Source organism: Haliotis rubra, unplaced genomic scaffold, assembly GCF_003918875.1.
Source record: "Haliotis rubra isolate DU_JTF1 unplaced genomic scaffold, ASM391887v1 Scf769, whole genome shotgun sequence".
Taxonomy (NCBI): Eukaryota; Metazoa; Mollusca; class Gastropoda; order Lepetellida; family Haliotidae; genus Haliotis; species Haliotis rubra.
In genome coordinates, this window is record NW_025767489.1 from 3,952 (window position 1) to 31,498 (window position 27,547).

General features: G+C 41.5%; 1 protein-coding gene across 1 annotated transcript; it reads left to right on the forward strand.

Annotated features, from left to right (window-relative positions):
* Positions 1-426: 426 nt before the first annotated feature.
* LOC124260552 (keratin-associated protein 10-7-like) lies at positions 427-26,630 on the forward strand. The gene is made up of 6 exons (XM_046694876.1): positions 427-573; positions 3,677-3,793; positions 4,420-4,485; positions 21,983-22,141; positions 25,463-25,582; positions 26,341-26,630. Exons 1-6 carry the CDS (start codon positions 558-560, stop codon positions 26,412-26,414), a joined length of 552 nt encoding a protein of 183 aa, XP_046550832.1. The 5' UTR covers positions 427-557; the 3' UTR covers positions 26,415-26,630.
* Positions 26,631-27,547: the final 917 nt, after the last annotated feature.

A 27,547-nucleotide genomic window follows, 5' to 3' on the forward strand; every position in this document is an offset into this window, starting at 1 on the left:
CAAAATGGAGAAATGCCTACTTTTCGTCGACATTCACTATTTCAAACGGTGCGTACATGTCATCATCAACGAGATCGCCTTGACAAGATTCCTTCGTCGCACAGAGGGGTCCTGAATGGAGCACAAATGGCGGGAACTGTTATCATGATTTTGGCGCCACTATGTTAAGGGTCAGCCATAACAAACTGTTATAGTATCTTCTGACCGTGTTTATGGCTACTACGATGCAGTGTTTGTATTATGCAGCAAATCGGTCACATGAATAAACAACTGTAATATTGGGTATTTTTCAGCTGTTTCAATGATTAAAACACTACACAGTTCCCTTGATAACATGTGATAACACATTAATCATATCATGGTAGACAAGGGATGTCTGACAAGTTATATAGTTGAATGCGTAATGCACAACTCGTGGCAGCGGGCCGTGTGTAACTGCAGTGCCGTGTGCAGCGTCAACATCGATATATAGTCCGAGTCAGCGCGCCCTACCTCAGTACCGACGCAGAAGATTTGTTGAGAATAGAAGACCTCAACCACCTCACTCAGTTATCATCATGTCAAGTCCACAAGGTAGGCGTGTTTTTATATTGTTGTCGCTGTTAAACACTCATCAAAATAATTCTCTATCGGCGGCCATGTTCATGCAGACATCGGATTAAGATGACGTCTGTACATGTTGATGATGTGTAACCATGTTAGGGGCCATAGTCTGTTTGTAGTGAAAACGATGAATTTCACTCTAAACAAACAAGTAAATTGATTAAAGCAAAATTAAGATTGCGAATCCTCATAATTTCATCTTGCCAATTGAACATTCAAATCTCAGAATTTTATTCAACTTAGGATAAAAGTTGTTTAACGAACGATCATAGTTTCAAATCGCTATTATTGGTTTGTATTACAAGGGGTATGCACATTAGATGAAACACCGAGAACAAGTAGGGCTGGTCTAACTTAACGCTCATCACGTACCGCACGTGCATTTGTCTCACTGTTCCATCTACTGCGCTTACCCTCTTGTAATACAAACCAATAATAGCGATTTGAATCTATGATCTTTTGTTAAACAACTTTTATCCTAAGTTGAATAAAATTCTGAGATTTAAATGTTCATTTGGCAAGGTAAAATTATGAGGATTCGCAATGTTAATTTCACTTAATTTGTTTTACTTTTTTGTTTAAAGTGAAATTCATTGGTACGTTTTCACTGCAAACAGACTATAGAATTCCTTATGCTACACTCAAGATCGTGGATAAATATGCTCTTCGAATGAAGGTATGTTTACCGAATTGCTCGTGATAACTGCAACCGATCGTGCAGCCTCCTGGTTGTCGACAGTGGGTGTTGTTCATGTAATTAAGACAGTGTTTTGTTTGGAATGTGCACGTCTGTGTGCCATGATGTGTCTTCAGATAAATATGACATGTAGGTAGATGTGTACAGAAAAAAAACATATTTCATTGCTGTAATATCGTACCCAAATTAAAACCGGACGTAAGGGAAATCACCGAACCAATACGATAAATAATATGCTGAGGTCGATTGCAAATGTGGACGGGGGTATTATCGTAAACTTGACTTCTACTAATGTCAGAGATATTGCGTGGCAAAGGGAAGATATTTGTCGCTCTAATAAAATCATACTCATAACTATCTTTGAAAAATGCACAAACTTCAATGCATGAAGTTATAACATTTCATGAAACAATGAACAACTGCACTCCGGATCCATTACTGGCACACTGGGAGACGTTTTTTGTAAGCTCAACTCGCACACCGTAAGGATTCATGTTACATGCAATTGTTGATGTGTTCAGACATAAAGTACATTTGATATGGAATTATGATGCATGAATAATTATGTAAAGTTATTATTCATGAAGCGTGTGTTATGATATCATTTTCAGAGTGAGGTATATATCTTATTGGAAACTTTATATCCGTAGATGAACAGGTGATCGCTTTATAACAGCATGTTGTCTACCTGTAATATATCTCATATCATGTTTCAGAATACGTACCCAGTTACAAATTTAGATATTGCCCTATTGCTGGCGTGCCATGAATAATTAAACAAGATAAATAGTGTGCATGTTAATGCTTAATTTAGTCCGTTATTCCAGATCTACTACTGTATTGCTGTAATAGTGAATGAGCTGGGTTTTTACGCCACTTTTAGCAATATTCCAGCAATATCATGGCGCTGAACACCAGAAATGGGCTACACATTGTACCCATGTGGGGAATCGAACCCGGGTCTTTCGCGTGACGAGCGAACGCTTTAACCACTAGGCTACCCCACCGCCCCTATTGCTGTAATAGGTTCTTGGTGTTGTGTTGTATCATACAGGTATAAAAAGTGTCTTAACATTAAATGGGGCACGTGTTGCTCAGTCGTTTACTGTGCATAGATGGTTTCTTTAGGCATGTCAGAGACCCATGATCAAGGGTTCGAATCCCAGATTCGCCCTACCTCTGTTGATTTGTCAGCATCATACCGTATTTGAATCCTCACCAAAGTGATGAAGTCTTAAACCTGCATCACCTGCTACGTCGTGACGTGCACGTCAAAGCGGCATTAAACCTCTCACGATCAACGTAATGTAAGGTTTTCTTTAGAGGTATTTTGTGATGAACTCTAGAGTAAGGGATGGGTGCCAAGTGAAACATTACACTGAACACCAAGACTAAGATAACTTTAAGAACAACTCATCGATATTATTATGTAGAGGGTAATGTCCGGTAATCTCCATTCCTTTAAAATAATGGAGCCGAGGTCCCGGAGGCCGAGGCATTATTTATTTTAAGGAATGGAGAGTTACGAGGATATTACCCTACTTAAATTACATTCAAAGTATTGGGAATATTTCTGTTATCAAAATTAAATGTCAATATGACAAAATGAAGGTTTTATTTTGAAACTGGTACACATCGCTCCATTCCTGAAAAGTAATGGAGCGAACAGACAATGGAATGACGTCACAAATGTAATTTAATAAGACATAAAACGTTGACCTAGTATGCTTTTATAGTATCCATGAATACATAGGTACCCGTGGAGATTTAGGTTAGACCTGGTCTTCAGCCACCCATGGTTATTGTACGAGGCAACTAACGGGATCAGAGTGTTAGGCTTGCTACCTTGGTTGATGCGCGTCATGGTATCCCACCTGCGTAGCTCGATGCTCATGATGTTAACCACCCGTCTCGATTATTTTACAGACCGCCGTACAGCTGGAATATTGCTGAGTGCGGCGTTAAACAACAAGCACATATAACACACTTAGATCCCTTCGTAAGAAACATCGTAGATGTCAATGACTATCTACTAAACATATCTCTTAAAAGGTCTGTTAGTGTTGATTAATGTGCCCACAACTACAGCATCTCACTTTATTAACGTTGGACCTACAGATCTGTATGTTTTCAGTTATTCACTCTTTTTCGTTAAAGATGTGCATTTTGTTTGGATTTCGTTCCTAATGTATTTTTTCTGTGGACATTGCGTTTGATTACAAACACATGTTTTCGTGGTGTGAAGATGTTTAGGCTTCACATACATTTCTTGACTCACATTTCCCCGTCTATTTCTTGACTCACATTTCCCCGTCTATTTCTTGACTCACATTTCCCCGTGTATTTCTTGACTCACATTTCCCCGTCTATTTCCAGGCGCCGGATGCACCGCCGAGTGCAAGAGTAACCCATGCGCGTGCGGCACGGACTGCAAGTGCAACCCATCCGATTGTGCGTGCACCACGTGCAAGGTCAAAGTGTGCACGTGTTCAGGTAAAGATAGAATAGAGAGGATATGTATGTTGCACAGTATATGCCACAAATCCCTTTCCACGGAAGTGATGAAAAAAAAACATTGAACGTTTAATGAAGTAGATATGTGTAGTAAATATTACATTCGTCTGATGTTTTAATGAGAAGGGCTGTAGTTTAGACTCACAACTGGAGACTATTTTTCTTTGTCAATATTTACATTTAATACGCATTTCCAGGAATTGCTGGTATAAGTGAAGGCGCTCATACTTCATGCCGAAAAGGGGCGGTGGGGTAGCCAAATGGTTAAAGCGTCCGCTCGTCACGCCGAAGACCGGGTTCGATTCTCCATATGACTACAATGTGTGAAGCCAATTTCTGGTGTCCCCCGGCGTGATACTGCTGGAATATTGCTAAAAGCGTCGTAAAACCATACTCACTTAGTCATACCGAAAAATTGGGGTTGATTCCACTTATTAACAATGCATGAGAAGCCAATTTTATGGCGGACAGTTGCCATAGCCGCGTCAGCCATATTAAAGACTTATGATACCTTGGCGGCGACAGTTATTTAAAGCAAATACCATTTACTCGCTTAGAAAATTATATGACTTCTTCCCTTACAGTAAATGTTGCTGCTATTTCAGAGGGGTGCAAGTGTGGCAAGGGATGCACCGGAGGTGACACCTGTAAGTGTGATGACTCTTGCAGCTGTAAATAACCAAGTCACGAAAAATTCCAGTCTTCTCATGAAAAGGACCAACTACTCTTTGCCGCACTGTTGCCTACCGCTGGCATGAAATAGATGTGGAGTATCATGGACCTAACGTACTAAGATTGACAATTAACAGAGACGCTCTTGAGGAAAACCTTTTCTTTTCTCACACACCATATCAAAAGTTCTCCTTTCACGCACATTAAAGCTCTCTTTACATCCTTTTTGTGTTTTGTATGTTTCATCTATCGCTCTTATTTAGCTCTTTAAATTTAATAATCAAATGAAACTGGACTGGGATTTTGAACGGCATTTAGAAGTGATACTCAAAAGCGAGAGTTTATGGATGTCAACTTTATTTGAGGAACATTATTTCGGAGTATAAGATGAATAAAATATCGTGTTCCTGAAATAAAAAAGTTGACATCCATAACTTCTCGCCTTTGCTCTGGATTGATTGTTATTGTTAAGGTTTTTGAAAAAATTGGGCGAAATCGTTCATAGTGGTAGTTCATATTCGAAAAGGGAAATCACTGTGAACATACGATCTGATTGCGTTGTATTGAAATCCATATTGGTTAATGAAAGGAGTCGTCCGCTGGATGCTGTCCTCATCAACACTATACATTGTAGCAGAATAATTGGAGTACCGCATTGTTCGCTCGGCGTGAGGTTTTATAACAGGATGGACGCTTAAAGCCATACATACCACTAATGATACTTCTTTTATCTGACCGACATGTTTCCTTATTACGTTGTTAACGAATACGATCGATGAAAAAGACCTGTTGGATTGAAATAAGGTAATCGCGTGCTGTCACGTGGCATGAATGAAATAAACACCCCACCACCCCCACCCCCTGAACAATGTGCAGCAGTTTGCTTAGTGGGAAGCAAAAAATATATTGCCTCGTTCAGAAATCCACGAACAGCTTTTTAGGGGTCGGGTAGGAAGTTATAAAGGGGAATTCCATAGTAATTCCTGTTTTTATGACATACTTACTCCTAATATCATGAGTTCTTTTCAATTTGCCCATACTAGCTAAACTTACAACATACACGAATGTGTTACCCCGAAGCCGGGAAACAAACGTAAATAGAGAATACTACACGAGGTCTCATTACATACTCGTGACCTTCCTATGGTATCTGACCTCGCTTTCGCTCGGTCAGACACCATAGGAAGGTCACGAGTTTCGTATAATTCGTTTGCATGAGACCTCGTGTGGTATTTTATGTATTACCCACGTCTTACATGCATTAAATTGACAAAATAGCGTATTTTTGTTATGTTTTTGGTTTCAAACCGAAACCGGTTTCATAAAGAGGTTGCGGAAGAGTTTTGTACTGTAGTACAATATTTGCATGACGTCACACTGTAATGACGTCACTGCCTTGGTAACCGACGTCACGATGCATGTCAGTTGTCATCGCCTCGTACAGCCTCCTACAGTAAATTACTCCGTAGCGCCCCGTTTCTTGGTTTGCAGTTGCTTCATTCGGCTAACACCACTGGTGGAAACATTGCGTTTATGTTTTTCGACGGATATAATGTCTCAGTTCGACTCACAATTAAACAGCGACACGGCAACGTTCGCAATGTTTACATTCCCACAATGCATTTAAGTTCGAGAATGTAGAACTCACGTGTTTACACCGTTACGCGATGCTCCACACTCGGAAAATAAGTTTCCGGGGAAACAATGTGTGGGAAGGAGGGTGGAATTATGATGGTTACCGTAAGTATTCATTAATACAGGACGTTGCTCCACTCGGAAAATAAGTTTCCCAATGTGGAATTCGCTCCTTTATATTACAATACTTACTCATCATATCATGAGACGTTGTCATAGCGGACGACGACGGGAATCGAGCCTCGTCCTGACAAATCGCCGATATAAAGGAGAGGTATTGTAAAACGAAGGAAAATCCCAGCGGTCATGCCGTGACCTAGGTCAGGTCGACCAGGCCCGACCTGGAAGAAGTTGCCTCCCCCAGATCATAGGTAAATTTCAGTGCAATAATAAATAGAGGAAGAAAATGTACTCTACCCTTGGCTTGTAAATCTTCAAGATGGACGGTCTGGCCGTTACCATGACTTCCACCCCGTGAAGTGTATACATAAGTTTTTCCTCCAACTCCCGTTAAGGAAAAATGACATTTATGGTAATTAAGGATTAATAAATGTTATTGGTACCCAGCTAAAAACAGCCCATATAACATTACTTTTATAAACACACTAACTCTTGTGAACTACAGCGCAATATACTAAATATTGCGGTAGAACAAATATTCCAAAATCACAGAAATATCTACATCGTTATTAACAGAGAGATAAATTCTGTGCTACTGTGAGGGGAATACGTTTACACCCGTTTCACTGTGGAGCAACGTTTCTGATGTAAGATCTCGGAAAAGTGGAAGGTTGTCTGCAGTAAGCCGCCCTCATAATAGCTTCTAAAGAGACTAAGGAGGCGAATGCCAGTGAGGCCGAGATAGCCCTTAATTCGTGTAATTTAACACTACTAGTGGTCAGCAGGTCGGAATTACCGGCCTGATCATAGGCTACCCTGACAGTGCTCGTAATCCACTTTGAGAAGGAGGCTGCCGCAATTTCTCTACCTTCAGTTGTGTAGGAAATATACATCCTTCTCTGTGTAGTCCGTAGGGTTTAACCCCGTGGGTATACCAATTAAGGGCGCGTACAGGACAAAGTAAGCAATTCGAATCCTCTTCTTTCAAGGGATTGTAATCGGAGCTAAACACTCATGTGGTTTCTTAGTCTTAGCCCTCTGCCGTCTCCATTGGCTCTCGAACGGGGCTTTCTTCAAAGCTTCGAGAACTAAGAATACATCCCATTCGGGGGTCAACTGTCTCGACACAGCGACGCAGACATTAACGTCATTAGATCTCTCAGAACTGGATCCCCTGAGTAGTCGGGACCCCACTTTGGCGTATTGTGGTACAAATCGCGGAGCGGTAACACTTGATAGTGCGAGCTTTAAGGTGTGAATTCACCCGCAGGTGATTTAGGAACTCGGCGAAATCTTCACCACTGGACGTAAGGGTACCTGTTGTGACTTCATCCAATCCACCCAGCACTGCCAGTTTGACTCATATAGTATCTCAGTTGACGAGCGCCTGACTTAGCGACGCGTTCGGAAACTGCTTCAGAAAACCTCGCGTCTGAGGGAGTCTTTCCAGGCGCAGTTGGTCTAACACTGACGGGTTCTCGTGGCATAACCGCTACTGAGGTTGCACGAACCGGCGTATGGAAGTGCTATCGGTGACCCAGACTCAATGCTTAGTCTGTGAATATATATAATTTTGATAGTAAATAAACAAGCCCATTTTTAAATCGAAAAGGAGCCCCAGGTAGACCAGAGAATCAGAACCTGGAGGAAATCTAGATTTGCTTTTATTTAGGGCTTTAGCACTGCAGAGAGGAAGTAGGGAAAAATAATGTGGTCTTCAGGAATGTGAGACAGACTATCGATGACCCTTCAGTAAAACTTTACTTCGTCTTTCATGGACTGACCTACTGTCCTCCGGCAGGTTCTGACTTTCCTGATCCTCGATCAGGCTCATTTAGCCCTACCACACCTCATCCAGGTTCCTAGAGAAGGGTAGGGAGAGGAAGGACGTAGGGCGCACACGCGTTCCCCGACTCACCTGCGCAGGAGTCAGGAAAGGCGTGGCCTCCTGCCGTAGGGGGTCCAAGTTCCTGAAGGATTTTGTCGTCCGGTTGCACCGACCGGAGGAAATCCCCCTTCAGGGGAGAGGGATGGACTCGGTGAAGGAATAATCCCCCACCGCAGCCCTCTCCCACTTCCGAGGAAGTGGATGGACCCCTAGGGACAGTCAGGTTAGGACCCGGTGGGTCCTTCCCGACTGCCCTGGACGGCCCACCACTCTAGGGTGAGATTCCTCCTCGTACAGGATGCTCGGAGTCCACGGACGAAGGGTCATCCGGGTCCGAGTTTACGTCCATAGACGATGCCTCGTCCCCTTGCACCATCCTATCGGGACCGTCGGTCCTGCACGGTCGCAGCACCCGTGTCCTGTCCAGCTGACCCGACCAAAGGTCGTGGTTGGGTCCCTTGGTACTGAGGGGCTTGGGAGAAGCTTCCCGGTGGTCGCTACCCCGCTGTGACACGTTCTGCTGTCCCTCTTTTATGTCATCGTATTGCATGGATTGCCTGGTCCAGACTCGATTATTTACAGACCGCCGCCATATGGCTGGAATATTGCTGAGTGCGGCGTTCAACAACAGACCAACCAACCAACGAAGCATACTACAGTTGTAATATTGTATGTCTCCAGATTACACCTTTCACTCAACTTCAGGGGTGGTGGGGTAGCCCAGTGGTTAAAGCGTTGCCTCGTCACGCCAAACACCTGTCTTCGATACATTCCACATGGGTACAATGTGGGAAACCCATTTCTGATGTCCCCGTCGTGATATTGCTGGAATATTGCTACAAGCGGCAGATCGATGCTCATGCTGTTGATCAGTGGATTGCCTGGTCCAGACTCGATTATTTACAGACCGCCGCCATATAGCTGGAATATTGCTGAGCGCGGCGTTCAACAACCAACCAACGAAGTATACTGCAGTTGTAATATTTAATATCCAGTTTATATCTTTCACTCAACTTACAAGAGTGGTGAGGTAGCCTAGTGGTTAAAACGTTATTCGTCCCGCCGAACACCCGGGTTCGATGCGGGGGTACGATGTGGTAAGCCCATTTCTGGTGTCACCGCCGTGATATTGCTGGAATATTGATACATGCTGGCGCAAAGCCATACTGGCTGACTGACTGACTCCACCAACTACATCGGTTTGATTAGAAATTAATTGTCCAAGATATTTTATGGATTAAACTTCTTTAAATTTCTCTCACAACGTTTCGAGACCATTCCAGGGCCCACTTCTGCACAGAGCAATCTTAGTTACAACTCAATCTTAGGGCCCTACTAATCAACTTTATAATCACCATACAATTCAAGCCTCTAATCCACTTGCAATAAAGCCGATCTTAGCGCGATTGTAAGACTGCATGGATTTTAAGATCGCGATCTTAGCTAAGATCGCACTCATCAACGGTGGAGGTGCGAATTTCTTAAACTCGACTCCTGTCTACAGTTAGTCTGTAAGTGCGCATAGCATACTGCGCAAATAGAGAGTGATACTGGTCCCTGCATCACAATACATACCTCTCAATCGCACTTTGCAGAATTTTCATGACAAACATTCCAAGAAATCTTCGAAGGAAACGATTACGTGGACGATAGCATATATTTTTCTACATTTTAATCTGTCTTGATTTATGAATTGAGAATGTGATATTTCAACCACGGAAATATTCCTACCCATGTTTTATGAAAATATTGAACTGCGAAAAATACATTCATAAATTTGGGTCTAGATTTAGTGACTTAATAATTATGAAAATTATAATAATATATCAAATATCGACAATATTTATGCATTACTTATGATATAACACCTAAATGCATGATTTGCCACTGGTTGTCAATGAGACATTGTTTAACGCACAGCTGTTTTTTCCTTTTGTTTTTTTGTGTGTGTAAAATCAAAAAATATACCCTAGAAGTATTGGTTTTCACACAATATAACCAGAAATGTAATATGGCTACAGAAGTGTTGTTGTAAAGAATGCATGACAGGGAAATACGAATATCAAATAATATATCGAGAGAGAGCAGTTGTTAAATACTCATTCACAGTATATTAATGATAGATATGACCCTATTGCGTTGGATAAAGATTTTCTAAAAAGTGAAATTGTAAATTGAATCTTTGATTCTGCACGTTAACTCTGATTACTTTAATGATTAACTAAGACAAAATCACTCCATCACCGAAAAAGAAAATATCTTGAGCTCTGCCATTGGGCATGACAGACTCTACGGCAAACGGCATAAGCCAGGGGAAACCACTCCCATCTTGCCCATAAACTAAAAATTATCTGCTCTTTGAGTTAATGAAAAGGGTCACGGCCATTGTTAATCGCACGCGGACACCATTTGCTAAGTATCCTTCCTTGATTATCGTGCTGGTATGTTGTTTCACACGTATTCCAACATTGAATCGGTTGGGGAAGTTCCTGTTTTACGTAACTTTCAACCTTGAAAACACCAAAATATGTTTCTTTTAATGCAGTGGCTAGCAATATTCCACCCAAGCTACAACAGATTGCAAATGATTTGAACAATGCATTAATGCTGAAAATCATGATATTGTCTTATACTAATGTTTTTGACCCGCCCCCGTCGTGCTACATAACGCTGTTAGTCAATGATGTTCGCGACATTCACCACGGAGATGGCCCAGGTGATGCAGCAGTAGAAGTGTTTGTTACCCACGTTGTCAACGTATGGGTAGTTGCATACTAATCTCGTACGTCACACGAATGTCGTATCGCGTTGACCTGTGTCGTAACGACTTGACCTGAGATTCTAACGATTTGATTGGATAACCGATGACCTCTCAAATAGGTCACATTCTGACGTAACTATTTTTTCATTCATAACAAACACGTGAATTCATTCATTCTACAACTTAAATGCATTGTGGGAATGTAAACATTGCGAACGTTTGCCGTGTCGCTGTTTAATTGTGAGTCGAACTGAGACATTATATCTGTCGAAAAACATAACGCAATGTTTCCATCAGTGATCTTAGCCGAATGAAGCAACTGCAAACCAAGAAACGGGGTGCTACGTAGTAGTTTACTGTAGGAGGCTGTACGAGGCGATGGCAACTGACATGCATCGTGACGTCGGTTACCAAGGCAGTGACGTCATTACAGTGTGACGTCATGCAAATATTGTACTACAGTACAAAACTCTTCCGCAACCTCTTTATGAAACCGGTTTCGGTTCAAAACCATAAAAATAACAAAAATACGCTATTTTGTCAATTTAATGCATGTAAGACGTGGGTAATAAATATAATACCACACTCGGTCTCATTACATACATATACGAAACTCGTGACCTTCCTATGGTATCTGACCTCGCTTTCGCTCGGTCAGATACCATAGGAAGGACACTCGTTTCGTATATTTCGTATGTAATGAGACCGAGTGTACTATTCTCTATGTTCCAACACACACCAGTCACGAAGACTCATACTCTGGTATCATGTGCGAAATTACACAGCGGTACAGAGAGGCAGCTTGAAATGTATTGTGCCATAACTTAATCTAGCGTCCCAGGGGAGTATCAGTTGTAATGACGTACTCATAAAGTTACACTGCTTGTCTCAAACTAACGACAATTCGGAGTAAAACGAATACACTGCTTAAAATATATTCCCTTGAGTTCCTGACAAAATCCATATCGGCATTCATTGTGGGTGTCAAATTACGCGTTACTCGGAGGTTGTTCGATAGTCACGAAGATTTCTGCTAAACACGTTTTATAGCGTTTACCACAGAGAAAAACGTTTCACACATTACTATGAAGATGCATCAAGACATATATAGGTTCAGTTACAAAAACCATATATTTTCATTTACCAGAACATAGCTTAATAGTCGTGCAATGCGACGGCAACAAATATGGCATTCTGGTTATATTTAGCAAATTGAGATTGTAGAATTGTTGAGATAGGTAAAAAGCCCCCAAATAGCCAGTCTTGATTATTCTCTGAAACAGTGAGTGAGTGAGTGAGTATGGTGACATTTTGGCAATATTCCAGCAACATCACGGCGGGGGGGACACCACAAATAGGCTTCATGCATTGTACCAATGTGGGGAATCGAACCCGGCCCTCGGCGTGACGAGCGAACGCTTTAACCACTAAGCTACCCCACCGCCACGTCGACCACACAGCAGGACATGATTTTCCATTTACAAATACAGTGCCACGTGTTCCAATAAATATGGCGGTACACGTTGGGTCAATCCAATTATATTGTATACCCCACTTTGACACGGTAACGTCGACGGGAATCACTCAGGTGGGCGTGCTCTGTAAGATGGCCCAACATGAACTGGCAGTCTTGTTGTCTGAAACAAGCAGGTGCAAGCTCTTCAGACCAGATGGTGGAGCTGCATGGAAGAAAGCAACACATTCCGTGAAGTCCAGGACACAGTATCAGTCGGAGTAGATTGACGACACTTGGGCGGGATTTGTACTTATGAAACTGATAATAGATTATGTACACTGCTTTACTGCGCCAAACCCTGAACCCAAGGTTTGCTCATAGCGCCATGTGGAGTGTGCACTCGTTTTTCTTTCTCAGCTCAGTGGAATGTATATAAACAAGAAAAAAGCTTTTTGTGCTCGACTCTTTTCTCACAGCACCACACCATTTTTTGGTAGTGACTGCAGAGTGACAACATATCCCCATATCCTTGTCAAAAGGACAACATATCCCATATCCCTGTCAGAGTGACAACATATCCCATATCCGTGTGAGAGTGACAACATATCCCCATATCCCTGTCAGAGTGACAACATATCCCATATCCCTGTCAGAGTGACAACATATCCTGATATCCCTGTGAGACTGACAACATATCCCCATATCCCTGTCAGAGTGACAGCATATCCCTATATCCCTGTCAGGGTGACAACATATCCCCATATCCCTGTCAGAGTCACAACATATCCCCATATCCCAGTCAGAGAGACAACATATCCCATATACCTGTCAAAGGGACAACATATCCCCATATCCCTGTCAGAGTGACAACATATCCCCATATCCCTGTCAGAGTGACAACATATCCCATATCCCTGTCAGAGGGACAACATATCCCATATCCCTGTCAGAGTGACAACATATCCCCATATCCCTGTCATAGTCACAACATATCCCCATATCCCAGTCAGAGTGACAGCATATCCCCATATCCCTGTCAGAGTGACAACATATCCCCATATCCCAGTCAAAGGGACAACATAGTCCATATCCCTGTCAAAGTGACAACATATCCCCATATCCCTGTCAGAGTGACAACATATCCCATATCCCTGTCAGAGGGACAACATATCCCATATCCCTGTCAGAGTGACAACATATCCCCATATCCCTGTCAGAGTGACAACATATCCCATATCCCTGTCAAAGGGACAACATATCCCATATCCCTGTCAAAGGACAACATATCCCCATATCCCTGTCAGAGTGACAACATATCCCATATCCCAGTCAGAGTGACAACATATATCCCTCAGGTGACAATATCCCTGTCAAAGGTGACAACATATCCCATATCCCTGTCAGAGTGACAACATATCCCCATATCCCTGTCAGAGTGACAACATATCCCCATATCCCTGTCAGAGTGACAACATATCCCCATATCCCTGTCAGAGTGACAACATATCCCGATATCCCTGTCAGAGTGACAACATATCCCCATATCCCTGTCAGAGGACCATATCAATGTCATACATATCCCATATCCCTGAGTGACAACATATCCTATATCCCTGTCAGAGTGACAACATATCCCCATATCCCTGTCAGAGTGACAACATATCCCCATATCCCTGTCAGAGTGACAACATATCCCCATATCCCTGTCAGAGTGACAACATATCCCATATCCCTGTCAGAGTGACAACATATCCCCATATCCCTGTCAGAGTGACAACATATCCCCATATCCCTGTCAGTGACAGCATATCCCAACATATCCTAGTCAGGTGACACAACATATCCCCATATCCCTGTCAGGTGTGACAACATATCCCCATATCCCTGTCAGTCAGTGACAACATATCCCCATATCCCTGTCAGAGTGACAACATATCCCAGGTGACATATCCCTGTCAAGGGTGACAACATATCCCCATATCCCTGTCAGAGTCCCTACAACATATCCCCATATCCCAGTCAGGTGAGTGACATATCCCTGTCAGGTATCCCATATCATAGTGACAACATATCCCCATATCCCTGTCAGAGTGACAACATATCCCCATATCCCTGTCAGTGACAACATATCCCCATATCCCTGTCAGGTGACAACATATCCCTGTCATATCCCTGTCAGGGTGACAACATATCCCCATATCCCTGTCAGAGTCACAACATATCCCCATATCCCTGTCAGAGTGACAGCATATCCCCATATCCCTGTCAGGGTGACAACATATCCCCATATCCCAGTCAAAGGGACAACATATCCCATATCCCTGTCAGAGTGACAACATATCCCCATATCCCAGTCAGAGTGACAACATATCCCCATATCCCTGTCAGAGTGACAACATATCCCCATATCCCTGTCAGAGTGACAACATATCCCATATCCCTGTCAGGTGACAACATGACAACATATCCCATATCCCCTGTCAGAGGTGACAACATATCCCATATCCCTGTCAGAGTGACAACATATCCCATATCCCAGTCAGAGGTGACAACATATCCCCATATCCCCTGTCAGGTGACAACATATCCCCATATCCCAGTCAGAGTGACAACATATCCCATATCCCTGTCAGAGTGACAACATATCCCATATCCCAGTCAGAGTGACAACATATCCCATATCCCTGTCAGAGTGACAACATATCCCATATCCCTGTCAGAGTGACAACATATCCCATATCCCTGTCAGAGTGACAACATATCCCATATCCCTGTCAGAGTGACAACATATCCCCATATCCCTGTCAGAGTGACAACATATCACTGTCAGTGACAACATATCCCATATCCCTGTCAGAGTGACAACATATCCCTGTCAGTGACAACATATCCTATGTCCCTGTAAGAGTGACAACAACATATCCCATATCCCTGTCAGAGTGACAACATATCCCTGTCAGTGAGGTGACAACATATCCCCATATCCCTGTCAGAGTGAAAACATATCCCTGTAAGAGTGACAACATATCCCATATCACTGTCAGGGTGACAACATATCCCTGTCAGTGACAACATATCCTATGTCCCTCTCAAAGGGACAACATATCCCCATGTCCCAGTCTGAGTGACAACATATCCCTGTCAGTGACAACATATCCTATGTCCCTGTCAGAGTGACAACATATCCCTGTCAGTGACAACATATCCTATGTCCCTGTCAAAGGGACAACATATCCCCATGTCCCTGTCAGAGTGACAACATATGACCATATTCCTTTCAGAGTTACAACATATCCCATATCCCTGTCAGAGTGACAACATAGTGCCATACCAATGTCAGCGGTACAACATGTCTCATATCCCTGTCAGAGTGACACGCATGGTTTAACACTTCGTGATACAAGAACTCTCGTACCACTTTTTCTTCTTTGTTAGCTTTAGCCTCACATGTCCGACATGCTTGAAACCGATGTGCATATCGGCACAAACACGTTGCACGTATCGGCACAAACACGATGTACGTATCGGCACAAACACGTTGCACATATGGGCACAAACACGATGTACGTATCGGCACAAACAGGATGTACGTACCTGCACAAACACGATGTACGTATCGGCACAAACACGATGTACGTATCGGCACAAACACGATGTACGTATCGGCACAAACACGATGTACGTATCGGCACAAACACGATGTACGTATCGGCACAAACACGATGTACGTATCGACACAAACACGTTGCACATATCGGCACAAATACGATGTACGTATCGGCACCCTACCGCCCCCATCTTACCAGATCTAACCCATTTACCCATTTACAAAACCATAAGTTGAGCATAAAGATCTTTACTCTCCTCTCTCAAAGGCAGCATTCTACTGATCATTTAAACATAAAACTGTCTATCTGCTTTCACCGCCCTTACGACTCATTATCAATATTTAAAAATAACATCAACTAACCACTATTGTCAATAGGAAAGAGGGATAATATACCACAGGGAGACAGAATTTGTTGTGATGTAATGACAACTACCCCCGACCGAGGAAAGTATCACTATCCCCCTATTTCCACAGGAAAGTTTCAGAGCCACTATAACATTACCCGATATGTTGTACATGTTTTTATATCTTGGTATGAGTGTTGCTGTTGAACAACTACCCCAGATGTTGTACATGTATATCTTGGACTAACTCAGATGAGGTATTTCAAGGACGTCAAAGTGTTTCTCAAAATATTCTCAAGCACGACTTTAAACCAAATTCCATCACCATCACCACCACTACTACTACTACTACCACTACAGGGGCGGTGGGATAGCCTAGTGGTTAAAGCATTCGCTCGCTAAAGTTTATGTATTTGAGTCAAGAAAAACTAACAATAACATCAAGCATTCCTTTTACCAATGTTTCAAAGAGCGTCATAATACTCTTGCACAGGAGCTGTTCGATCAAGGTTACAACATTTAAGGCCTCAGTAAAACTTACAAAAGGTTTTATGGTATTCACGTGGATTACCTTTCCAATATCAGTCAAAATGATGGTGAACATTTGACTAGACTTTGCACATGTTTATGTTGGGTGCCACCGGTGGGGCAGGATACACTTACCTATTAGCGAACACCTAATATCATCACTATCTGATAGGGATTCATAAACACTATCATCCTATCGCATGGTGACAATCACTTGATTGTAACATATGTTATTTGGGAGTACACTTTCTCAATAAAGTACAGATGCTAATACCCGGATGGGACTCAACCCGACAAAAGTACTAGAACTGTACTTGACTTAGAAAGTGTAATCCCAAATAACATGTGTTACATTTGACTACTTTCTAAATGGCATTGTATATTCACAATCACTGGATTGCCAGACACGATTGTTTACAAATGACATCGTAAAACTGTAATACTGCTGAAACAAATACATGTTCATGATATGTCAGATATAGTCGGAATTGTACAATCGACTCTGCTTTTAGCAGAGATTTCTTATGGCTGTGGAAATGGTTTTGTCGCTTCTATTATTATGATAGACGATTATATTGTTAAAGTAGTAAACCAATATGAATATCTTGGTTTGCTCTTAAAACGAGCTAGAAACTTTCTAACGGCCAAGATTCCGTTGGTAGATCAACCTAGAAAAGCTAAGGATTCATTATCTATCATAGTACGTAACCATGATTTACCTATAGACTGCCAGTTATTACTACTTTATCTGTGTTTCACAAAGGTTGCGCTGTAATGATTGAAATGCAATTTCTATATGGCAATGCCGCCTTTTTAAATATATTTGAAATGGTTCGTCCTATGTGAATGTGTACTGGCATTTCAGTTCAGTCATAGTGTCTCTCCCATGACGGACTAGCTGAATAAAGTTAGGGGCACATGAAAGTAGTCCGTTTGTTTGGTATAATGTTGTTGCATTAAATTGAATTTAACACTTACTCATTTCTTGTAAGAGGGAATTTATGTTAGAGTAAGGTGGACTTTGTTAAGAAATGATTAAAATGGAAAGTAAAATTGATTGATTTTCAAATATAGCTTATCACACAGGCTTGTGGTGACTGTTTTGTCACTCAGAATAATTATGCACAGATCTCACTTGTCTGTTTGTTCACGTTCAGGTGGGTAAATCACTGGAAGAGAATTGGCTATTTGATGGTTTTTTATCGATATTAGATCATCGATATACCTGAAGCGTAAGTTGAAATTACCCTGTGAAAAAGCGCGGGATTCCCTCACCACTGATGAAAAGATGCACAAAAAGAAAGACGTATAAAATGTGCAGGGCTCACGAAAATCAAGATTGGGATAGTGTTTTCTTTTCTGATGAAAGTCTGGCATTTTCCAAACTGTGTGAACATTTGGACAAAAGATACCGTGAAATCTATCTACCAATGCCCAAAGCTGGATATTTCACATGTTGGGAGACGCTGTTATGTATTTCCACTGGAAACAAAGGAACGATCTTATTGACATCTTACATGGACACCTCCTTCCAACGGTAGTGTACCTAGGCGCATTCAGTCGTGTATTGCAGGGCAATTTCAAGGGGGTCTCACAAAGTATTGAAGAGACACTTAAACTATAAGAGAATCATTTCTCAACATATTCATTTAGGTAAAACTTCTATATTTAATATGCATGTATTAGATATTTGCCGACACAACTTTCTCAATAATTTCTGGGGATACTATATTTGTTTCAGGGCCTGTATGACAGACTAGCGAGGTCAGTAAACAATAGATAACGCCTACGGTTTACTTTGCTCGAGACTATAGTCCTTCCGGCAGGCATAAGGCACATGTGAAGATGAACTACAGTCTGTAGGCGCACCTGCATCCCGTATCTTGTGTTGTTAAGCTGTCTGTTATTGGCCGACATCCTTTATCAGCTTAGCTTGCACGACGACCATCCCGTTATGACATTGCGAGATAGTATATCTGTTAGGGTTATCACACCAGCACGAAGAGTATACTGTTGTCAAAGGGAGCATAGCATTGGAATTGTGATAACGCACTATGGCATGGTCGTATACGAAGGAAGGCATGTGGTTCGTCACACATGTACAACAGACACATATTTCCTTATTCTAACAATGCATGAAACATGTTCATATTTTATCATTTCCACATTGCAGTGAAACATTTCCACGTTCTAACATGCAGTGAAACATTTCCACATTCCGACATACAGTGAAACATTTCCACATTCCGACATACAGTGAAACATTTCCACATTCTAGCATACAGTGAAACATTTCGACATTCTGACATGCAGTGAAACATTTCTACATTCTGACATACAGTGAAACATTTCTACATTCTAACATACTGTGCAGAATGTCCACATTCTAACATGCAGTGAAAGATTTCCACATTCTAACATACAGTGAAACATTTCCACATTCTAACATGCAGTGAAACATTTCCACATTTGACATACAGTGAAACATTTCTACATTCTAACATACAGTGCAGAATGTCCACATTCTAACATGCAGTGAAACATTTCCATATTTGAAATACAGTGAAACATTTCTACATTCTAACATGCAGTGAAACATTTCCATATTTGACATACAGTGAAACATTTCCACATTCTAACATGCAGTGAAACATTTTCATATTTGAAATACAGTGGAACATTTCTACATTCTAACATGCAGTGAAACATTTCCACATTCTAACATGCAGTGAAACATTTCCACACATTCAGTGAAACATTTCCACATTCAAACATGCAGTGAAACATTTCCATATTTGAAATACAGTGGAACATTTCTACATTCTAACATGCAGTGAAACATTTCCATATTTGACATACAGTGAAACATTTCTACATTCTAACATGCAGTGAAACATTTCCATATTTGACATACAGTGAAACATTTCCACATTCTAACATGCAGTGAAACATTTCCACATTCTAACATGCAGTGAAACATTTCCGTATTTGAAATACAGCGAAACTTTTCCATATTCTGACATTCAGTGAACCATTTCCGTATTGTAACATATAGTGAAATATGTTCATATCTTACATAATATGTAAAACGTGTGTTCTCACAGCAAACGGGCCGTCAGTAGTGTCACATTTTGTAAAACATACTCTCATACTCACATACACGTACTCAATAACTCAGGTGTAAAACAGGTGTATTCTCACATATCGTATAACATGTCCATCTTTCACTTACTCACACACAGTAAAATGAACACGTCATTCACAATCACGAAAACACAAACATATTCGAGTACCGTTAGGCAATTCGTTATACACACTACTGTATACTATATACATATTTGTTAATAAATAATGCGATTTCTTTCTGCAATCATGCTTACAGGCACTAATACAGATTACACATGTTTCACATTAAGAAATAAAAGTTTTTAACATGGTGAAATACATAATTACATACTTGTACATTCCGTATATCATATATTTATCTATCACAAACATATTGTCATCTCCTCACATATGTTAATAATGCTGTACTTCGACACGTCTAAATATATAATCACATATTCTTACACGCTGGGGTGCACGTGCATATTACGTCTAGCCTAAGGAAACTTTGCACTTGGTTATACTACATGGATAAGAAAGTTCTATACATAAAATGAGTTTCGCGATTAACTTTTAGTTTCAACCATTTGCTCCCAAAATGGGGAAGTGCCTACTTTTCGTCGACATTCACTATTTCAAACGGTGCGTACATGTCATCATCAACGAGATCGCCTTGACAAGATTCCTTCGTCGCACAGAGGGGTCCTGAATGGAGCACAAATGGCGGGAACTGTTATCATGATTTTGGCGCCACTATGTTAAGGGTCGGCGATAACAATTGTTATAGTATCTTCTGACCTTGTTTGTGGCTACTACGATGCAGTGTTTGTATTATGCAGCAAATCGGTCACATAAATAAACAACTGAAATATTGGGTATATTTCAGCTGTTTCAATGATTAAAACACTACACAGTTCCCTTGATAACATGTGATAACACTTTCTTTGAGAGGCATTTTAGAAGTTGTGAAGATGAAGGAAAACTGATTTGTATGGATAGTCAACTTCTTTATTGCAATGAGTGCGACGTTTCGGTGTAGGTACTAACACCGTTATCAAGCAAGTGATACAACAACTGAAGCAAGGAGAATATATACATAGCTGTATGTTGAGTATATACAATTAACAAGGTTGATGAACATTGGATATTTGATAAGTGATTACAGCAGAGGAGGTTGATGTACAGAGTGATTGATTGTGATTAGAGTTGAGTTTATACAATTGATGAGTTGACGTACAATAGTTGTGATTACAAGCACAAAGGAGGGAGCATGGAAGCCAGATGGACAACGGAGGTAGGGAAGGATTACTGGTGGTGGTGTTTGATTAGGTGGTGATAGGCTGACGAGATGAAATAACCTTGATCTCGATTCATGGTGGGGTTGTGGCGTTGGATGTGATAACACGTTATACATAGCATGGTAGACAACATTCTCTTCCCACAGAGGTTACTCCTGTCATATCTTCCTACGTAACCTCTGTTCTAATACGGCCCTTTCATGGTGTGGGCGTTCAAGACTCGTGATTGGAGGCAATCAGATTTAGTTGTGCATGTAGCGACGTTGTTTCAAAAGTGATCATTCGCAAGGCCTCAGTAATTTCCGTATACTTCGAGAAAACTAAACCTCTTCCCCTGCGCGATGCGCAAACGTTTCTTCTAGACAGAACTCAGTCATGTTATGGCGGATCAGTGGCGTCTCCATCGCCCTCGTTGACAACGGACAAGCAAGCCATTAAACGTCTTGTGTGTAACATCAACACAAGTCCCCGGTAGATGGTGGATATTTGTGGCCTCACATTTGCTTGTGTTAGTCAAGTTGAATCTAAGTCGATGAAACAGGTGTTCTGATTGGATAGAAAGAAGGGAGATAATTCGTGTTGCCATCTTTTGCCGCTAGGGGATTTTACGAGAACCGGGAAATGTGGCCGTATTAGAACAGAGGTTCGTAGGAAGTTACCTCTATGACAAGTTACCTCTGTGGGAAGAGAATGGGTAGGCAAGGGATGTCTGACAAGTTATATAAGTAGTTGAATGCGTAATGCACAACTCGTGACAGCGGGCCGTGTGAAACTACAGTGCCGTGTGCAGCGTCAACATCGATATATAGTCCGAGTCAGCGCGCCCTACCTCAGTACCGACGTAGCAGCTGTGTTTATAATAGAATACCTCATCCACCTCACTCAGTTATCATCATGTCAAGTCCACAAGGTAGGCGTGTTTTTATATTGTTGTCGCTGTTAAACACTCATCAAAATAATTCTCTATCGGCAGCCATGTTCATGCAGACATCGGATTAAGATGACGTCTGTACATGTTAATGATGTGTTAGGGATCATAGTCTGTTTGCAGTGAAAACGTACCGATGAATTTCACTCTAAAGTTTATTGATTAAAGCAAAATTAAGATTGCGAATCCTCATAATTTTACCTTGCCAATTGAACATTCAAATCTCAGAAATGTATTCAACTTAGGATAAAAGTTGTTTAACAAACGATCATAGTTTCAAATCGCTATTATTGGTTTGTATTACAAGGGGGTATGCACATTAGATGAAACACCGAGAACAAGTAGGGCTGGTCTAACTTAACGCTCATCACGTACCGCACGTGCATTTGTTTCACTGTTCCATCTACTGCGCTTACCCCCTTGTAATACAAACCAATAATAGCGATTTGAATCTATGATCTTTTGTTAAACAACTTTATCTAAGTTGAATAAAATTCTGAGATTTAAATATTCATTTGGCAAGGTAAAATTATGAGGATTCGCAATGTTAATTTCACTTAATTTGTTTTACTTTTTTGTTTAAAGTGAAATTCATTGGCACGTTTTCACTGCAAACAGACTATAGTATTCCTTATGCTACAATCAAGATCGTGGATAAATATGCTCTTCGAATGAAGGTATGTTTACCGAATTGCTCGTGATAACTGCAACCGATCGTGCAGCCTCCTGGTTGTCGACAGTGGGTGTTGTTCATGTAATTAAGACAGTGTTTTGTTTGGAATGTGCACGTGTATGTGCCATGGTGTGTCTTCAGATAAATATGACATGTAGGTAGATGTGTAAAAAAACAAACATATTTCATTGCTGAAATATCGTACCCAAATTAAAACCGGACGTAAGGGAAATCGGCGAACCCAAACGATAAATAATATGCGGAGGTCGATTGCAAATGTGGACGGGGGTATTATCGTAAAATTGACTTCTACTAATGCCAGAGATGTTGCGTGGCAAAGGGAAGATATTTGTCGCTCTAATAAAATCATACTCATAATTACCATCTTTGAAAGAGCGTCTCCGTGGTGTAGTGGTTAAAACGTCCGCCCGGAAAGCGGAAGGTCGCGGGTTCTTTCCCCAACCGCGTCATAACACAAGACGTTAAAATATGGTACTTGTTGGTCCCTGCCTGTCGCTCGGCATTAATGGGTACAACAAGGACTGGTCGGATCGGAGTCAGTATAATGTGTCTGAGTGGGGTATTCATGCTAAACTGCGGCGTGGTATCCCAGTGGGCTATCACTATAAAACCAGCTTAAGTCTGGGCTAGTACAAGCAGCCGCACCTACACATACACACGCATGCACGTCGTCATATGAGCGAAATATTCTCAAGCACGACGTTAAACCCAATTTCACCTCACCCACCTCACCTATCTTTGCATTCAATGCATGAAGTTATAACATTTCATGGAACATTGTACAATCGCACTCCATTGCTGGCACACTGCCAGAAGTTTTTGTAAGCTCAACTCGCACACCGTAAGGATTCGTGTTACATGCAATTGTTGATGTGTTCAGACATAAAGTACATTTGATATGGAATTATGATGCATGAATAATTATGTAAAGTTATTATTCATGAGGCGTGTGTTATGATATCATTTTCAGAGTGAGGTATATATCTTATGGGAAACTTTATATCCGTAGATGAACAGGTGATCGGTTTATAACAGCATGTTGTCTACCTGTAATACATCTCATATCATGTTTCAGGGTCCGTACCCAGTTACAACTTTAGATATTGCCCTATTGCTGGCGTGCTATGAATAATTAAACAAGATATATAGTGTACATATTAATGCTTAATTTAGTCAGTTATTCCAGATCTACTACTGTATTACTTTAATAGTGAATGAGCTGGGTTTTACGCCACTTTTAGCAATATTCCAGCAATATTCCAGCAATATCATGGCACTGAACACCAGAAATGGGGTACACATATTGTACCCATGTGGGGAATCGAACCCGGGTCTTTTTGCGTGACGAGCGAACGCTTTAACCACTAGGCTACCCCACCGCCCCTATTGCTGTAATAGGTTCTTGGTGTTGTGTTGTATCATACAGGTATAAAAAGTGTCTTAACATTAAATGGGGCACGTGTTGCTCAGTCGTTTACTGTGCATAGATGGTTTCTTTAGGCATGTCAGAGACCCATGATCAGGGGTTCGAATCCCAGATTCGCCCTACCTCTGTTGATTTGTCAGCATCATACTGTATTTGAATGCTCACCAAAGTGATGAAGTCTTAGACCTGCATGACGTGCACGTCAAAGCGGCATTAAATCACTCACTCACGATCAACGTGAAGTAAGGTTTTCTTTAGAGGTAGTTTGTGATGAACTCTAGAGTAAGGGATGGGTGCCAAGTAAAACATTACACTGAACATCAAGACTAAGATAACTTTAAGAACAACTCATCGATATTATTATTAAGACATAAAACGTTGACCTAGTATGTTTTTATAGTATCCGTGAATACATAGGTACCCGTGGAGATTTAGTTTAGACCTGGTCTTCAGCCACCCATGGTTATTGTACGAGGCAACTAACGGGATCGGAGCGTTAGGCTTGCTACCTTGGTTGATGCGCGTCATGGTATCCCACCTGCGTAGATCGCGTCATGGTATCCCACCTGCGTAGATCGCGTCATGGTGTCCCACCTGCGTAGATCGCGTCACGGTATCCCACCTGCGTAGATCGCGTCATGGTGTCCCACCTGCGTAGATCGCGTCATGGTGTCCCACCTGCGTAGATCGCGTCATGGTGTCCCACCTGCGTAGATCGCGTCATGGTATCCAATCTGCGTAGATCGCGTCATGGTATCCCACCTGCGTAGATCGATGCTCATGATGTTAACCACCCGTCTCGATTATTTACAGACCGCCGTACAGCTGGAATATTGCTGAGTGCGGCGTTGAACAACAAGCACATATAACACACTTAGATCCCTTCGTAAGAAACATCGTAGATGTCAGTGACTATCTACTAAACATATCACTTAAAGTCTGTTAGTGTTGATTAATGTGCCCACAACTACAGCATCTCACTTTATTAACGTTGGACCTACAGATCTGTATGTTTTCAGTTATTCACTCTTTTTCGTTAAAGATGTGCATTGTGTTTGGATTTCGTTCCAAATGTATTTTTTCTGTGGACATTGCGTTTGATTACAAACACGTGTTTTCGTGATGTGAAGATGTTTGGGCTTCACATACATTTCTTGACTCACATTTCCCCGTCTATTTCCAGGCCCCGGATGCACCGCCGAGTGCAAGAGCAACCCATGCGCGTGCGGCACAGACTGCAAGTGCAACCCCAGCGATCGTGGGTGCACCACGTGCAAGGTCAAGAAAGTGTGCACGTGTTCAGGTAAAGATAGAAATTCAATAGAGAGGATATGTATGTTGCACAATATATGTCACAAATCCCTTTCCACGGAAGGGATGAAAAAAAACCCATTGAACGTTTAATGACTGACTGAGTTTAGTTTTACGCCGCTTTTAGCAATATTCCAGCAATATCACGGCGGGGACACCAGAAATGGGCTTAACACATTGTGCCCATGTGGGGAATCGAACCGTCGTGACGGAACGTTTAATGAAGTAGATACATGTATGTGTAGTAAATATTACATTCGTCTGATGTTTTAATGAGAAGGGCTGTAGTTTAGACTCACAACTGGAGACTATTTTTCTTTGTCAATATTTACATTTAATACGCATTTCCAGGAATTGCTGGTATAAGTGAAGGCGCTCACTCGAAAGGGGCGGTGGGGTAGCCAAATGGTTAAAGCGTCCGCTCGTCACGCCGAAGACCGGGTTCGATTCTCCATATGACTACAATGTGTGAAGCCAATTTCTGGTGTCCCCCGGCGTGATACTGCTGGAATATTGTTAAAAGCGTCGTAAAACCATACTCACTCACTCATACCGAAAAATGGGGTTGATTCCACTTATTAACAAAGCACGAGAAGCCATTTTTATGGCGGACAGTTGCCATAGCCGCGTCAGCCATATTAAAGACTTATGATACCTTGGCGGCGACAGTTATTCAAAGCAAAATACCATTTACTCGCTTAGAAAATTATATGACTTTTTCCCTTACAGTAAATGTTGCTGGTATTTCAGATGGGTGCCAGTGTGGCAAGGGATGCACCGCAGGTGACACCTGTAAGTGTGATGACTCTTGCAGCTGTAAATAACCAAGTCACGAAAAATTCCAGTCTTCTCATGAAAAGGACCAAATACTCTTTGCCGCACTGTTGACTACCGCTGGCATGAAATAGATGTGGAGTATCATGGACCTAACGTACTAAGATTGACAATTAACAGAGACGCTCTTGAGGAAAACCTTTTCTTTTCTCACACACCATATCAAAAGTTCTCCTTTCACGCACATTAAAGCTCTCTTTACATCCTTTTTGTGTTGTGTATGTTTCATTTATCGCTCTTATTTAGCTCTTTAAATTGAATAATCAAATGAAACTGGATTGGGATTTTGAACGGCATTTAGAAGTGATACTCAAAAGCGAGAGTTTATGGATGTCAACTTTATTTGAGGAACATTATTTCGGAGTATAAGATGAATAAAATATCGTGTTCCTTAAAAAAAAAGAGTTGACATCCATAACTTCTCGCCTTTGCTCTGGATTGAATGTTATTGTTAAGGTTTTGAAAAAATTGGGCGAAATCGTTCATAGTGGTAGTTCATATTCGAAAAGGGAAATCACTGTGTGAACATACGATCTGATTGCGTTGTATTGAAATCCATATTGGTTAATGAAAGGAGTCGTCCGCTGGATGCTGTCCTCCTCAACACTATAGATTGTAGCAGAATAATTGGAGTACCGCATTGTTCGCTCGGCGTGAGGTTTTATAACAGGATGGAAGCTTAGAGCCATACATACCACTAATGATACTTCTTTTATCGTACCGACATGTTTCCTTATTACGTTGTTAACGAATACGATCGATGAAAAAGACCTGTTGGATTGAAATAAGGTAATCGCGTGCTGTCACGTGGCATGAATGAAATAAACACCCCACCACCCCCACCCCTGAACAATGTGCAGCAGTTTGCTTAGTGGGAAGCAAAATATATATTGCCTCGTTCAGAAATCCACGAACAGCTTTTTAGGGGTCGGGTAGGAAGTTATAAAGGATTATAGCTGACTCACTCAAAAATATATTTCTCTCGGTCAAGATACAGTACGTTGTATTTTGCGAAGAGCATGTGAACCAATCATTTCTCAAAGATAAACGGTCAATCAAGTGTTTGGAAAAAGACTATGTTCTTCTTTCCATTCGTAATTGTGGGATTATAGAAACGGTTCTT

Coding starts and splice junctions, on each gene's coding strand:
- LOC124260552 (XM_046694876.1), top strand. Junction 3,794..4,419: donor CAAAGTGTGCACGTGTTCAG/GTAAAGATAGAA, acceptor CTGCTATTTCAG/AGGGGTGCAAGTGTGGCAAG. Junction 25,583..26,340: donor GAAAGTGTGCACGTGTTCAG/GTAAAGATAGAA, acceptor CTGGTATTTCAG/ATGGGTGCCAGTGTGGCAAG.